The sequence below is a fragment of the Nyctibius grandis genome, chromosome 1 (assembly GCF_013368605.1).
Source record: "Nyctibius grandis isolate bNycGra1 chromosome 1, bNycGra1.pri, whole genome shotgun sequence".
Classification (NCBI taxonomy): domain Eukaryota; kingdom Metazoa; phylum Chordata; class Aves; order Nyctibiiformes; family Nyctibiidae; genus Nyctibius; species Nyctibius grandis.
In genome coordinates this window covers 57,866,129-57,883,284 of record NC_090658.1, presented here as the reverse complement: position 1 = coordinate 57,883,284, position 17,156 = coordinate 57,866,129, and the positions used below count along the sequence as shown (strand labels likewise).

The following is a 17,156-nucleotide window of genomic DNA, read 5'->3' as shown; positions in this document are numbered from 1 at the left end:
CTGGCAGTCAGAGCAAACTTGCAAAACAAGTCACAAATGAAGCCTTCATCTTGGTGTAAAACATCTCCTGACTGTGGCTTACTTAGTGAGCAACCTACACCCTGCCCTTACTCACATTCCTGTGTTTCACGTGAAGTACAAGAACAGAATGTTCTCAAAAAGGACTTGTTGAAGTTTTTGGTACAGGCTTGCTTTCAGTCCCATTTGAGTCTTAGAAGATTTTACACAGCTTGGTAACAAGTATTTTCAGCAGTAAGTAAAATTTATGACCTGTGTTGTACCTAACATTTATCTTCCCCACAACAAATTCTTTCTTCTCCAGAGCACACTGTCAGTTATTTCTCATCTCCTAATTATTTTGCCTACCACCAAATCAGAACAATTTATCCTTTAAAGTGTATGATGGTGGTCTTCTGTTCAGGAAAAAAGTAATGCCAGGTGGGTAGGGGAAATGTTGTATTACATTTGTGAACTTACTTGCACAAGGTTGCCTTTATGTTAAAAATTTCTACAATCTCAGTCACACACAGCTCAGCTACATATTCAGCAGTCTAAGTTTCTTCTTGTTTTTTCTTAAGTTCTGGCCATCAGCTTTAACCACACTGCTCTAGCACCTGTGGGAAATTTTCATTATGGTTGAAATAAACTGCTCCCTTTCCACAGTTATCATTCAAAGTACAAAGTAATAAGCAAAACTGCTACAGAAGCTCACTTTGTTCATCCATCTTTTGCAATGTACAAAAACTCTTAATGGTGAGTTCTCCTGGAGCAATTAAATCCTTAAATCATATCCTTTTCCTTTCCAAATCATATCTAGGTGAATTTGGTAAATACTTGACTTACAACTTAACTTACATTTCTCATTTCAGCATCATCCCTGCTGCACAGATTTCCTCTATGAGTTCCCCACAGCAAAACAGTGCTTTCCTGCAAGAGCCATCCTACTGCTTACAACTTTGTGGGTATGAGTCAACCAAATATTTACAGCTACGAAATACAAGTTCATAATGCAGTGGAACAAGATAATCTAGGGTGTCTGGAAGCTAAGACACTTTACTTCCAGTTCGTTAAGAGAAAGAGAAAGAATAAAATAGTGTCCTACCAATTCCTTTCAATTTCTCATTAGAATTTTTAAAGAAACTGAGCAGAATTCTCAGAAAACTTGTAATATCACATAAAGATTATTTAAAAGAGTATTTTTTCATTGTTCCATGCTTGTGCCTCAGATATACTCATTAACTCTATATGTTTACACTGCTTTAAAAAACATTTGTTTATTTACTGTTTGTGCAAGTACAGCAAAGGCTACAACAATACGAAGGAAGTAAAAATGTAAATTTGTAAGCATCATCAGAAGACATCACATCTAAATCAGACCTATTTTACACTATATTATTGTTTAATCTCCATATATTCTCAAGCTTTCAAAAAGTTGAGAATAACCTTAGAAAATGGCCTTTTTAGGAAAGACCCTAATCACCAGAAGTCTTTCAGAAGCATTTTTTCTCATACAACTCCTATTGAAAATTAATTTGAAATTTCAAGAAAACATTTGAAAACTAGACAAACATATACATCATGCAATTATGTACCTTACTAAGTTTCTCCATGTCTTGATAGTATCCTGCTGCCTTTTTCTGCTCCTTGGTCACTTCTGAAACAAGCCTCATGATAGTTTCTCTACTAGCTTTGGACTCCATCTCATGGATATTGATAGCTTCTTGAAGAGCAGCAACCTGGTCTTTCAATGTCAGATTTTCTTTAGATATTTCAGAGACCTAGAGAAATAATTCAAATATTAGGAACTATTTTAAAGCACTTAACAATGACATATATTCATTCTAGTACGTCTGCTCCTAATCATCCCAATAAAGACACGGTGTTTCTGGTGACCTCTAGGTCAGATTTATAATTGCACTCTACTATTCCTTTCTAAAGAGTAGAAAGACAATTAAAATGAGAACCATATTTCCACCAGAAACACCACACCTTAGTGTAATGTAGTTCAGATTTACTCTCACACAACTTCCATGATCTATTAAACAGGTAGAGAGCTACTGTGGCTGCATATCTGCACTTCATATGAAGCGGCTCAGAAAATGAAAACAGATCACATAACTAACCTCATATAAAAACCAGACCATTTCAGTTTGGCTTGTTAAGATTTGTGTGTCTCATTTGGAACAAGAAACTGAAAGCTGCATTTTATGCTTGAAACTTTTTAGGCATGGGGAGATTTGAGTTAGTAACAGCTATTTCATAAGCATATTCAAGGGCAGGGCCAAATACCTGGTGCACTGCTGTTCTGAGCAGCAGACACCTTGGAAAAAGGAGTCATTTCCAGAAGGACTCTAGGGCTGTTTTGGTTCATTACACTATTTCCAAGAAGTGGAACAGATGAGTGTGGGCACTTCAAAGAGTGCATAAGGTAAAAAAAATGTACCCTGACTCCTACTGGCAAGACGTTTATTAAGATTAAGCCAGATCAATTCTGTCTTAAATAAAACCATAATGTGGAAAAGAAGGTAAATAGACATGCCATGACCCCAAACAGAAAAATGAGTTGCTAAGTTTTCCTAATGCACACTGTTTTCAGCAGAAATTAGATTTCCCAACTAGATTTATTACTACATTGTTAAAAAAAGACATCAACATATTTTTTTTTCAAACTCCGGTTATTTCCTTAACTTAAAGGATGTAAGAGTTATAGCTTAATACAAACACCTTTGCCTCTAACGACAATTAGCCAAGTTTTGTTAGAGCATCTATCACAATTTCAATGTACTTGCAATGTTATGAGGGCAAGGACTGTAAGAAATCACTGTGATACATACCTAGATATTCTTAATAAATTAAGTATTCCTTATAGCCAGAACTCTTATAAAAATACTAATATAATGAAACAAAATTTCCCAAAGTACCTAGTATGCTCCCAAGTGAAGAAAAATAGTGGTAGCAAAGACTAGACAGAATATGAAAAAAATGCATAAAATTAGTATAAATTGCCCTTCAGTATCATCGATAAAGGTTAAAAGAGTCTATGAACAATTTTCCTTTCCTAAATGGAAGCTTAGCTTTTGGAACTTCAGAAATATTCTGAAAAGAAATAATAAAGTTTTATGATTAGGTTTCAAAAACACCACACTGATTTATAGCATTTTGTTACAGGGCATAGTTAAGGTTGTTTTAGGGTATGCCATTTCAGATGTTTCTACTTAATGGTATGTCGGTTCAAGAGAAGTGTTAAGATCTAGTGTACAGTTTACATGTCACCTAGTGACTCCTGGTGTTAGTGATTTCAGGAAAGTTTTCCACCAAGTGTCTAATCAGGGTTATACTTAGGAACTACAGGTTGACAAAATATTTACGCAGATAAGACCAGACTGAGTTCACTGAGGTCTATCAGTGTTCAGCACCTTTGAAAATCATCCCAAAACAAAAATAAATCCATCTTGTATGAGAGCTATGTCTGCAAATCATTATTTAACACAAAGATTCCTGTCTTCATCACTTGCTTTATTTCTTTGAAAACCAAATATCTTCTATTAAATCTCTATACAGAAACCCTTGCCTACAAAATCACCTTTGACACTAAATGTTCCTGTGGTTTCTCTTTTTCTCTGATGTCTGTGTCCAAGAATCCGGAAAGCTGCATAAGGAGCTCTTCATACTTTCTGCTGATTTTAGAAGCTTGAGTCATGCTTTCTTCACACTCATTCAAATATTTACTAATCAGACAGAAACAAAATACACATATCAGGATGAATGTTCCCTGAAACAGAATTCTAGGCAGAAGACTTTACCCCAAGATTACTGCTAGCTTCTGTATGCCACAAAATGAGTTTTTAAAGTTACATATAATTCTCTATATCTATTATTTAATACATATAACTTTTGTTGTTGCCTTATGTGTAAACATTTCTTCATCTTTGCTTTTGATTAGCACTTCAAAGAATCCTCTATGATCCCAACCTCATTCGCAGCACAAGATTTCAATAAAATGCAAGAACCAGGTAACACCAATACACAGTGCCCTCAAGATACTAGAAATGGAGGCTGCGAGCAAAAGCTTAGAATAAGTAAGGGAGAAGAGAGCGATCAAATTACAGTAAAAATATGCTAAAAGCACTTCACCTTCCCCCTCTCTCTAATGAAACTGACAGTGCTGATCAACAAACTCCAGGGAAAGAGAAGCCCCTGCAGACTTACAGAAGCATAGGACAACCAGAGTACCTGTGAAGGGAAGTTTACCAGCAGAAGCAAATAGAGATGGGAGACACTACTTTGCTGTACATAGTGTCTTCTGCAGCGTTACACTACCCATGAACACAGGACATAGAGGCAAAGAGGGGGAAAAAAAGTGCAGACTGGATTCAGGCTAAAGGGATCCATTAAAAAAGAAAATATCAAGGGACTACCACAAAAGTATGAAGAAAAAGCAGTTTATTGTCATCAATTTTATCACTCTCAAAAGGTGCCTATCATGCAGACACATATCCCACATGAAACATCTGTTGTCAGCCTTAACAGCAGGTACTGGTTTGTCAATGCTCTATATGAACAGATAGCCAATAACAGAGTTAGTTTAACTCATTGGCATAAATGTGGTTACATCCTTCCCATTGCCAGGGACAAAGACAAGCCCAGCAAACAAGCATAGCCACCGTCTGTGTAGGTAGCAAACGTACATCTAAATCTTGCTCACAATGCTGCAATGCTGAGCATCACTCTAGAAAAACTACAAAGAAACTGATGAACAAAAATAGCCAACCAAGCAAAGCTCAAAATGACCATTAGTGTAATCTAAAGATCAACTCTAATACCTCTCAGGTAACAGCAATGAGAGAGGTACTTAATGGTAAAAATATAGTACAAGAGACAAAACTATTGAGCTTCCAGTTGAGAAACGAGGTACTTTCTAAAGCAAGTTTTTCACAAAGATTTGTAAACTAGAATAAAACGAGATATGAGGTATCACCAAACAGCTGTCTAGAGCAAATATTTTATTTAAACTCATTTGCTTATCAGAGCAAATCACTATTCTCAGTTTTCAAGGTGGGCATGCTAGCCATTTCTGGACTCATTCATTCCCATTTCTGATTTCTTCCTCTCTAGGATGGCAATCAAACAGGCAACAGAGCATCACTCCATAATCAAAAAGCAGCATGAGACTCCTATAGGAAACACATAGTGAGTGTGAACACAGGACATTAAAGAGTTATAAATCACTAAGCAAAAGAGATGGTCCATGAAAAAAATTTAAGATGTTGCTTTAGGAGGGAGATCAGCACAGTTGTCAATGCTGCAAAGTGGAAGAAAGTGGAAGAATAATAGAGGAATGGAAAACATTAATTACTGCTCTGGACAGGATGAGGATAGTTCCATGTAAAACTGCGCGGCACATACCGTGAGCCAGAAGAGCTCTGCCTTCTGCAGCACACTCTGGCCCTCAGAAAGCAAGTGCCTCAGAGCTTTCTCACCGCCAGGCACCTTCCTCTCCTCTATAGCCCCAGCAAAACTAAGCTGTGAGATGGTCACTAAACTGCTGTCCTGAGGAGGATATGTCAGAAGTTAAAAGGTATGAGACTCCAGACATGCCACACATGCAAGCCTATATGTTAGAACATTGTATGAGATTGACCACCAATCCCGCAAACTGTTCTGTGGCTCTGAAAAAAAATCGAGGCACACACACACAGAACCATGCCTGCTTCTAAAAATAAACAATCTGAAGTTCAAAGCACATACTTGACAACTCTACGAATAACCTAATTACCTCCAGTAGGGCCAAAAAGGTGTGAGCACCTAGAAAACAGGCAATCAGGTACAAAAAAGTAGAACACAGCTCTTTCACAGCTTTGCTAGCTCTTCAGAACTAATGAGCAAAGAGAAGGGGAGGAAAAAGGAAAAAAAAAAAAGCTTTTCACAGTTCAGGCTCTAAAAATACCTTGGCAATAGACCTGTTGAGCAGAAAAGCACCATTTCAATAGGAGAGGTATAGATCTTAGAAACCAATCACAGAATTCATTAAACAACTTTTACGATATCCGTATGCATAGAATGTAAATGTGCATTTCATGCCTATTGGCTTTCTCTTCCTTTTTATTAGTGGTTTTCAGTGAAAATCTTTCCTGAATACCTAATCAGGTCTAGTCATGTGCCATGTGCTACTAAGGTGGCCAGATTGAGCGACTAAAGTTCATTAAGTCAACACATTGACTAGTATTAGATGGCACATGTGACCATCAGCTGTGGATGAGAAAAATCTTTGAAAGAATACACTGTAGATTCATGAACAATCCAACATATTTTCTTCTTACAAAAAAGCAGACTCACCCTCCATTTGTCCCTTCCCTTTTGCCAGCACTTCAGTGGTATACTCCAGGTGCTCAACGAACCAGACGTGGGCCTGGTAGAGCTGGAAATTAAGCTTTTTATTTTGCTCACCTCTCACTTGGAGCAGTCCCCTGGTCCCAATCACCATGCAGCAACACAAACTCAAGTGCTGACACAAGTGTCAGCAGCCAGGACCGCACTGGGAGTTACAGTACAGATTTATGCCACGTAAAATTGATCATATCCCTGTAACGATAGACTAGTATGATACACAGTATTTTGGCAGTTTCCTCCCAGTGAGTCAGGCAAACTCAATACGAGGTTTTTCTTCCTTTTTTTTCTTTTCTTTTTTCCCCTAGAAGTAGCATTTTAAAGAATCTTAACCACCATTATCTCAGACACTGTGATGTTTTCCGTGTTGCTAGGATGCATAATACACTTCTTGGCTTAACTACCTCCTCACTTATATTGGGATCATATCTAAAATCTTTGGCGAACATCAGCACTCTCCAGTCAGGGCTTTTAGCGAATCAGCTGGTAATAGACAAGTGCACTGCAATGGATTTCTTTAGATTTTAAAAGAACTTAATTATCCACTTCTAACACACAAAGCCTGGAAGAGCTGTGCAAAATACTGATTTGGGAAATACAGACATCCGGTGAACACTCACTTTGCTCTTAACTAGACAATATTGAGAGAGACATGGGTATTAGCCTTGTGATGGTGGAAAAAAAATCCATTATAAAAGTCTATAAGGTGTCTATTAATATAATATGACTGACACCGATTTGGGAATTTTAGAGTTCAGAATATTTTCACACCAATCAGTTCTGTGATCAACATTGCTATCAGTCTCCATCCCACAGATCTGAAATATTAGCAGTTAAGCAGAACTGACAGATCAGTGCTCTGACACACTATGCTAACAGTATAGTTGAGGGTATTATCTTTTATTTAAAGTTTTATGCAATCAGTATATGCATAAAAAAAAAAACACCACCAAAAAAAAAAATCCATTCAGCAATGTCCAGAAGAAAGCAGAAGAAAAGTCAGACAAAGCTAACATTACTGAAAGCTGAACAAACATTAAACAAACATTAACATGCTCCCTTCAGGATGCTACTAACTAGGAATTATACCATATTTTCTTTATTACACTGCTCCTAACAGATAGCTTTACACTAAGGAAAAAGATCATTTGATACTGTTCTGGTTCCAGCTGTGACACAGAAGAGGGTAAAACAGACCGGAGTGGTGCAGCACTGCACAGCCCATGCAGTGTGTCAAGTGACAGGTAAATGTCTGCAAAAGACGCCACGTGATAAGGACAGACCAGGGCACTTGACAGTAGTTACAAGTACTGCCCATCAGAAGCGTGCTATGAAAGACACAAAGTTAACCTCAGTGCCATACATGGTAATAACTGAATGAGGAAACCATACGTATTTTTTCAACTGCATTCAAACAGCCCTCTGTGCTCATTTTTGTAAACGATGAGGTTACACCAAGTTGACTCATATCACCATTTCTCCTCAGAAGGACAAAATCCTCAAAACCCCATTTATGGGCTAACAACTCAAACCAAAATTCAAATTTCAGTACCTTCTACACACTCAGGTACAATGGTTGTGCAAGGCACTGAAACAGAATTCAGATCTGCAATAAAGTCTGTCCACCAACATATTTTTCTGCATAGACAACTGCACCATTCTGTCATGCCAAACAAAAATTGTTTCTCATGTCACATGAATCTTACTTAAGTTTGGCATTTTGCTCATGAAGCTTCTCCTTCAGCTCCCAGTTTTCCTTGAATGACGCCTGCGCTATCAGCTCAGCCTGGTTTTTAGAAGTGGTGAGCACACATGCCTCTTCCTCCATCTCCTGAATTCGGGTTTGCAAAGACAGGAGGCGAGACATCTGTCTAGCATTGTTTTCCTTGTAGCTTTCAGCTTCAGCCTTCAGCTCTTGAAAAGAGGCTTCTTTAGAGACCATTCTGGACCTCAGTTCAAGAAGCTATAGACAGAAAAGGAAAAAAACTCGTTAAAAAAAAGGAAGAATCATTTTTCCCAGGCTGAAATATGTGACTGCACTACAAGTTTAGTAATGTGACAAAAACACATTTTGCAACAAAAGACCCAGTCTTCTGTCACTACGAGACTGATCAGAGGGGTGCAACATTATTTTCATATAACTAGGAAAAAGCAATGGAAGAAAGGGGTTTGTAAAACCAAAAGCTGTTGTTGTGTAGTACAATACAACTTTTCAAGATAATATCTTACAGGAAGATAAATATATTTACAAATTCAGAGTTTAGGAAAAGCCCACCTTAAGTTCTGCTGCACAGCCTTAACTCACCTCCCTTATGCATCTGCATTACAAAACAGTCATTAACATCACTGTTCCCTCTTTTTTGCCTACCTCCTCCCTGCTTCCAATTCTGGTGCACAGTTCCACAGATCTATAGCTTTGGGAAGTTGTAACAGCAAAGTACCCTGTTGTATGAGGGTGCAGCCTTTTGATGATTTGCACCATCTTCACAGGCAAATAAATTTTTGGAGAGTTGTGGTGTAGGCAACCTCTTCTCAGTTTATGCAAATAGTTACTTTTTGGTCTGATAATCCAATCAAATGTAGCTGGATTTACACAGAAACAGCAAGAGCCTTTTAAGAAAGGGTGAGAGGGGAGACATCACCATCAAAAGCCAAGGACCTGTTCCAGAGATGATGCTAAAGCTTCCCAACAGTTCATGGAGTTCAGTTGTTTTTCTTTACTTTCTCCTCTCTCTTTTTATTAAAATACCATTTACCATTGAAGTATTTCTGCTACAACCTTCCCTAGAAGACTGAGCTTGAGGCAGACACATCAGGCACATGAAATTTCAGTGTGTTTTATTTTGTTAAAGGATCAAGTAATTTAAAGTGGATTTTTTGTCACAAGAAGTGTTAAAGCATGTTCCAGCTTTCCTGAGAATTCCAACTATAGGCAGCAAGATACAGTCCGAAGCATTTATCTCCTACTTCATAAAAGTAACAGGCAAATAATTAGGCCACATCAACTGCTCTTTGTGATGCTTGCTAGGGCTTTTAACTTGTGACAAACATTTTAAGGCAATAGATATTTAAGACATTAAGCTGCAATTCAGGGCGTCAAGAAATTCACGGCTCTGCCAGAGGCTTACAGTGTGACCAAACCCAAGACACTCAGAAAAATTCCAGCAGGTCAGTGAGCCAACTAAACAGCGACTGTCTTGGAAAAGAGAGGTCCTGCTTCTCCTGCTCCCAACCACACAAGCCTGTCCTCTCCCTCACGCCAGCTCTGGTATTTGTCCGACTCCTCCATAAACAACTTAACTAATGCAGCTGACAGAAAAGAATTCACTTTCTACAGAGGAGGAGGAGGAAGGGGAGCTGGCCATGTCACAGACAAAAGGCTAACACTGAGGAGTCAGGTAGGAGGATCACTCTTGAAGCAGCAGCACAGTCTGATGAGCTTATGCTTCACCTGCAGGCACTGGTTTATCAGACACTGGAACTGACATAAAGCAGCACTGATCTTGAGAAAAGCAGCTCTGCCTTCTCTCAGGCTCACAGGCTTCATTTCCATACTCCACCCTCTTCTTTGTGCTAGTAGAAGCACTTACATGGCTACGAGGTGAAATAAGATTGGGAAACTGATCCGGCTACAAAACAACCCAGAAGGAGAGGCTTTATTTTTCAATTGCATCAGTTCCCCACATCACTGTGCACTGTAAAACTACACATGTATCTGTGCCAACCCAAGGGATGGGGCAGTGTGGGGAAGGAAATGCGCAGCTGAAGGAACAATAGGATTGCTTTGTTTGGCAGCTGGACCAAGCTATGGTAGCTTAAAACGTTCACAACCTTAAAATTTCTCTGTGGTTCAACTCCCCATCTACAAAATGTGATATTTTTTCTGTCTGTCCATTGTCTTTGTGGTCAGTTCCAACAGCAGAAAAAGAAAGAATAATCCCATAGCATGAGTTTAACAGAGCACTCAGAAGAAAAGGGCTCTGACCTCAGCTGGGTCATGAAGGTCTTTATTAACAAGAGCATGAACAGCTGCTTTCTTGACTGTGCTTTCGCTTTTGCAAGCACAGTGCTGAAAGAATCTATAAATCAGTCAGTCATGCTGGCAATAAAGCTGTTGAACATTTCCAGTAATAAATTCTTTCTATGAGAACATGAGATTCTGTATGGTTTTTTAGAATTGAAATTTAAAGTACTGATCCTGGATAGCCATTAAATGCAGGGGACCTCTGCAGTAATTTCAGGATCAATTGGTCAAATTCAAGCTTAGACAATGGACACTCACCCCTGTAGTTCCGACTGGATACTGCATTAACAATTCATTCTCATACAATATTACATGTTCTTGCAGTTTCCTACATTCAGCTCTCCACAATTAAAGAAATCTTATTTCATTGATAGAGCCTTTTTTAATATTCATGTGATAGGCAAGCATATTGCAAAGTACTTTACAATGTGCAATAGAACTACACATTTGTAAAATGTACAGATGTTTAAAGTACTAGTTAGATAAATGTTCACAAGTTTCTGTCAAACTTTATGTATCTATGAATATATAAACCTAAATCTATGTATGTAAATAAATGTAAGCACTTCATGTCTCCTAAAGACAAATTTGACTCCATTTTAAAACTAACCACTGCTCGCATTGCTGAATTGGATCAAATAAATCTTACTCAGTCATATGTTAAAAAACAGTATGAAAATACAGACACTCTAAAAATTATCCTCTAATAAATCCTCTCTCCTAAGAACCACTATTCCCACAGCAGGGACAGCAGAAAAGGATGCGTGCGTGTTCTTCAGCCTCTCTAGTTACAATCAACCTCATTAGCTCCATCACAACTTCACTGGTGATGAAAGCAAAGCAAATCTGGGGAACTGTAAATTGAATAAAGTGGAAGAGTAGGTGAGGCTGGGCAGTTATGTCTTAACTCATCAGCAACAGGAGGACACCTATCAGAACTTTTACACAACCACATTTTAGACATATTAATGTTCAGGTTTAATTAAAAAAGATTGCATGATGATGATGATGATGATCAAAAGCTAGACTGCTTCAAATCTTTCAAATATAAGCTCATAATCAGTTCTTGAACACAGAAGCAAGCAGAGTAAAAAGCGCATGGAAAGGCTATGTTAGAAACAAAAGTTCTGTATCAAAAGCAAGAAGTTTTGGACCTTCTGCAATCTGTCTATTCGCTGCAGAAAGTGACTGTTGAGAATCCTCAGGTTTGGAGAAGGATTTGGAAGTATTTTTAAATGTACCTCTGACTGGGAACAATCATACTTCGCCAAAAGTGCTGCAAGTTCACTTCGAGCAGTTTCAGCTGCAGCTCGATAGTGATTCATCTGCTCTCTAGTGACAGGAATATCCAAAAGAACGTGATCATGAGATTCCTGGGAAGACAGCATAAAAACAAAACCATTAGACATCGCATTTTTTGAACATTTTTGCTTCAGTGCTCTTTTGTTTGATTAAGCTGCTCAAGGGCATCTATTCCAAATATATTATTCCCAGAGTAACTGACCCTTACTGGAAAATAAGATAAACAGTCACTTTTCTACCAGTCACCACTTTCACCTGCAAGTTCAGCCATCAACATCAGGGTTAAGTATATCAGCACGTGAAATATTCCCCCTCAAAAATCCCATGGCCTCCCACTATTTTCAGCTCCAGTTGTTTCCTACAGTTTCAATGTATTTAGCAACATTCAAAAGGTCTCTCTTCTACAAACTTATCCAGTCACTCCTTCAACCCACGTAAACTTCGACCCAAAGGGATCCCTCAAGTGTCTCTTATGCAAAGAACCACTTTAGGTTTTAGACTTCAGTTACATTGCACACCCCCTCATTTTTGTTTTGGAAGAAATGATGAAAAAAAGCAATGGGAACCAATCTTCACTGTGCCACTCACAATTTTGCAGATTTCTATCATATCTCATCTCCACAGTCTCTCTATCAGGTTGAAGAGTTCATGCCTACACAGACACTTCTACCTGCTCCTCGAAGTCACTTTTTGGCTTGCCCATTTGTGCTTTTACTTCTAACCAGCCAAGGCTGAATGTCCCTTTGAACTTTTGAACATAACTTCAGCTTTCTGAACGATGCATCCCCAGCAATCATCATACTGACTTCCTTTCATCCTTTTCCAAGCCCTTCTGACAGATGGCAAGCCCTGGCTCTGTGCTAGCACAGACTCCTTCACATCACTTGTACAACTCTTTTAGCTGTGCCTTTTAGACTATTTATAGCAAGCTTTCTCATTTTTGTGTTGTTCTGCTCTTCTACAGTAGAGCAGAAATGCAGTGGATTTCTTTGCCTTTGTTACTTAAATCTTTCAATATGAAAATTCAGATCTGAGGCCCTGATAGCAGTTTCACTAGACAGAATGTTTTTTTCAATCGATAGTGACTACAAAATGAAGAAACTGAACATCTTCAGAACAAGGTTGTGTTAAGGTGATGCTGGGAGCATGCGTGGCAGAGGAGAGAACATGAGATTTTTATTCTATCAGCTACCACAAAGGACAAACAAAACTGCAATCTTAGTGCATTTAGGCACACATTACAAAACGCAAATCTCCCCCACTAATGACTGCTGTTGAAACAAGGTATTCCACTGGAGACAGAGAGAAGATGTCTTCACTTCATACTCCTCTACGTCAGCATTAGTTTCCAGGCCAAGATAAATTACAAATTCAGCTCCTACCCATTCTAAGTAGAAATAAATGAACAGCTTCCTAAACAGGTGAACATCTAGCAAAATAAGCCTCTACCAAGAAATGCACACAGAAATCCCTGGGGAATAAGGCAAAACTACTAGTTTGGACTGTTGCAGAAGATAAATTACCTAGGATTAGTTTCTGTAATATTGTCAACTCTTTTCTTTAATCTTTCTTCAATGCACTAGTACACACTGGATTAGATCCATCAAGTTTAATCACATTAATATCCCTCAAAGACACTCAGCTGTGCTCTTTCACAAAGGAGTTGCCACTCTCATCAAGCCAGACTGATACATGTAGTACAGCTCACGGCCATGTACAACATAGCACACAATCTCTGAGATAAAAGGGCTGCTAATTTTCTCAACATTTTATCACCATTCTGAGGGAGTAAAGGAAGGCATGTGCCGTCCCTTTGCTACTTTGTCTTCCTTTTTGCTTTATTCCACTTGTTTCACATTGTACAACCGCATGAAATTCTTTGATGTAGAGGGTTTTGTTTTGTTCTGCAATACACTGAGGCTCCAAAACCATGGCTGGAGCCTGCAAACAGTAACACTGTGTATGTTATTTATATATGATATTACATTTATATTACTGTATTGAGGTATGTTTTCTTTTTCCTCCCTAAACAAACACAACCACTTCTGACTCTACAGAAAGAATACATCTCAAAACTGACGAAATAAAAACATTTCGGAGCATAGCTGAAGAAAGAAGACCCCTGTTCAGCAGCAATAATCAACAAAAGAAAACCCTTTACAGCTGTAACTTCTGAAACCTACATTTTTTACACAAATCTAGATTTTAAAACGATGAGCACTTAAAAGATGCAGACACACATCCAGAAGGATTTAAAAGAGGTTTAAATGAAGGCAGGTGCAAAAGTCAATGGGAATTACCATTTTACTCATTTACAGTTTTAGTGAGACTTACAGAAGCACATCTCTGCATCCTCCAGTGCCTTAACAAACAGGAAGGTAATCATACATGGTGACACCACACTAGGAAAGTTCGTATAATTATCACAGTTTTGACAGGGAATGTGCATGCTTTAATATTTAAGTAAATAGTTTTCTATGTTTAGCCAGAAGCTATTCACAAGTCTGATCATTAATCATACCTATAACAATGCAATTAATTGGGCATGACTCTACTATAGGGGTAAAATTTATAATGGTGATGTGGTACTTTTGTATCTCTGGAAAAATTCAGATTTGTCATGTCTCATGACTTCTGTGTAGTTTGTACTGATTACTGCTAAGAGAACAGAACGAATAAAAGTTTAAAGGAATAAAAGGCAGTAGACAGGAGAAGCCTTAATATATTATCCCTCAATCAGCTCTAAATAGTCTGCATTTGGGGTGTTGCTCTCATTCACATTGTAAACTGGTTTGATCCCTTTCCACTTATCTGCAAGAAAATGAAGTTTTCATTTCACTTCAAATGCTAAACAGAAGCTAAACTTATATTTACAATAATTAAGAGTAACAACTACTTGGACCTTTGGCTTTATTAGCAATAGGCGTTCTTTAGAAGATCAACAAAATAGAGTCACTGTTGTTACTGTGGGGGTTTTTGTTTTCATGTTTTACCAAATAACCACCTCCCCCTCCCTGGAATCTGGCCTGTAGCTGCCAAACTTCACCTGATTCAAAATCAACAGAACTTCAAGAACGTTCAACAGCTTTATACATCTCCATACACTTTGAAATCCACCAACTGCTCAAGTCGCTCACTTCCATTCTGCTTTTGTCAGCTTTTCTTTTATTAAGAAAACACTTGCCTGCTACACTTCACACAGAATCACAGAATCACACAGAATCAACCAGGTTGGAAGAGACCTCAGGGATCATCGAGTCCAACCGTTGCCCTGACACCACCCTGTCAACTAGACCATGGCACTAAGTGCCATGTCCAGTCTTTTCTTAAACACATCCAGAGATGGTGACTCCACCACCTCCCTGGGCAGCCCATTCCAATATCTAATAACCCTTTCTGAAAAGAAATTCTTCCTAATGTCCAACCTGAACCTCCCCTGGCGAAGCTTGAGGCTGTGTCCTCTTGTCCTATCGCTAGTTGCCCGGGAGAAGAGGCTAACTCCCACTTCACTACAACCTCCCTTCAGGTAGTTGTAGACTGCAATAAGGTCACCTCTGAGCCTCCTCTTCTCCAGGCTAAACAACCCCTGATTTCAACCCTGGCAAACGCTGCTACCGTTGCCACGCCCCCCCCACCCCTTTCCCAAAATATATTAAAAAATCTCTATTGAAACCAAAAGCACTTGGTAAAGTAAGTATTGAACACTACCCTGAGTGACCTGCCAATACAGTCTTCCCCTTGCCTCTTGCCCATAGCAGATCGACACTAGCCAGGGCAGGGATTTCTTCTTCTTGTTTCCAAAGTGCCAATGCACATTGGGGTTGGCATACCAAGAATAAATACTCACAAACCTTTGTCAACTCGTTCTTCCCTTGCTTCTACAGAGTGGGGGGGAGGGGAGAAGGAAGGGGGAAAAAAAGAGGTTGAAAATTGCATAGATTTTGTAATACAATAACATATGACACTCATTTTTCACAGCCCTGCTTCACTAAACTATGTCATAGGTTACTGTCAGGGAAGTAGGGCATAAAAGCAGCAATGCATGGGAAAGTTTCTCTAGTAGCCTCGGAGCTTTGCCAGCCTCCACAATATTCAAACCCACATCTAACTAAAACAGGCATCTTAGCTTTGACTTCTCTGTGTTACATTCACTGGTTCAGCTGCACAGTCAGGCTTTGTGCAGTGATCGCTTCCTTTTGCCACTGCTTTTCATGTGCTCCAAGTTTTTATTTCACCTCTCCTTTTATTCTGCATCTCTTCTACACTGATAAACTAAAAAAAAAAGTCTGAGCAATAAGCGCATTATCGATCTTAACCGTTCTAACTGTATCTTTTTTTCTGCTCAGATTTTAAGGTAACGAGTGGGCACTTTTTACCTACACATTTGTACAGGACTTAGTTCATTGGTTGGACTCAGTGAGCCATTCAATAATTTCTGTAAATCCCAGTGTCATAACAGGTCATATGCTGAAAACAAACAAAATGCGATATCCTGGATCTGTAATATTTCTTCCTAAGACAAAATAATATTCATGGACGTATATGTGCCTAAAAATCATTCTAATTTCTGAAAATACAGTGCAGTAGCACAGTTGGTCATCAGTATTTGCTGCAACCAGAACGAAGATGACATCCAGCATGAAGTACTGGGAAAAACATGCAGTTGAAAAATTTCCACGCAGAATTTATCTCCCTAAGAAATCACAAGGAAACATTAGTCCTCAAACCTGCTATTGGATCCATGGGAGGCTGAGGTGCCCTTGAAGACAATGAGGGTGAAGAGGAATTCATTTTGTATGGGCTGAACTGCTGGAAAAGGGAGCTTAAACATTATGTTTTGATTGTAACTATTTTAACTACAGCTAGAAAGTTAATAATAAGTTTGTTGCCATCCAGAAGCTAACTAGCTTAATTTTCTGATTAAACAATCAAAACGTGTTCTAAAAAGGCCATTTTCAAAACTGTCCTGTATAAATTGATTTTTAAAAGAAAAGAAAATTCTACTTCAGCATGCAGGGAATATTAATTTTTTATTTTATTTTGCAAAATAATCTATCCTAGGATAAAGACAGACAGGTTTTAGAATATCATTCTTCTCATAAGATCTGCAGGACAAAAAGCAAATCTTTATATAAATAATTACAAGTTACATGAAAATCAGGCACTGGACAGTTTTTAGAGATTCATTTCTGAGTCAAATGGAGGAAGGCAGGTAGCCCTTGGCTATTGCAGATTTTGCCTGGTAGCAGCAGCCAGCCAGCCAGCCAGCACACACATTGTTTCAGAATAGCCACAGCAGCTACACACAGCAATGAGTGTGAGGAGGGTAAGCCACTGTTATACAGTAAGTCAGATTTTGTTAACTCATGTGAAAACAGACTAAGACGATTCAGAGGCATTTAGGAAAAAAAGCAAAACAGAACCAAAAACCCAAAACTGTTCA

General features: G+C 38.6%; 1 protein-coding gene across 2 annotated transcripts in view; it reads right to left on the bottom strand.

Moving 5' to 3' along the window:
- The window catches only part of LOC137671010 (coiled-coil domain-containing protein 170-like), a 59,585-nt gene that overhangs the window by 22,315 nt on the left and 20,114 nt on the right, over window positions 1-17,156 (bottom strand). For both annotated transcript variants that reach the window (XM_068414239.1, XM_068414232.1), the window contains 4 exons: window positions 11,653-11,784; window positions 8,094-8,350; window positions 3,584-3,728; window positions 1,593-1,778 (listed from right to left, as the gene is read on the bottom strand). In XM_068414239.1, the coding sequence (XP_068270340.1) occupies window positions 1,593-1,778; window positions 3,584-3,728; window positions 8,094-8,350; window positions 11,653-11,784 (720 nt within the window). The remainder of the gene's footprint in view (window positions 1-1,592; window positions 1,779-3,583; window positions 3,729-8,093; window positions 8,351-11,652; window positions 11,785-17,156) is intronic.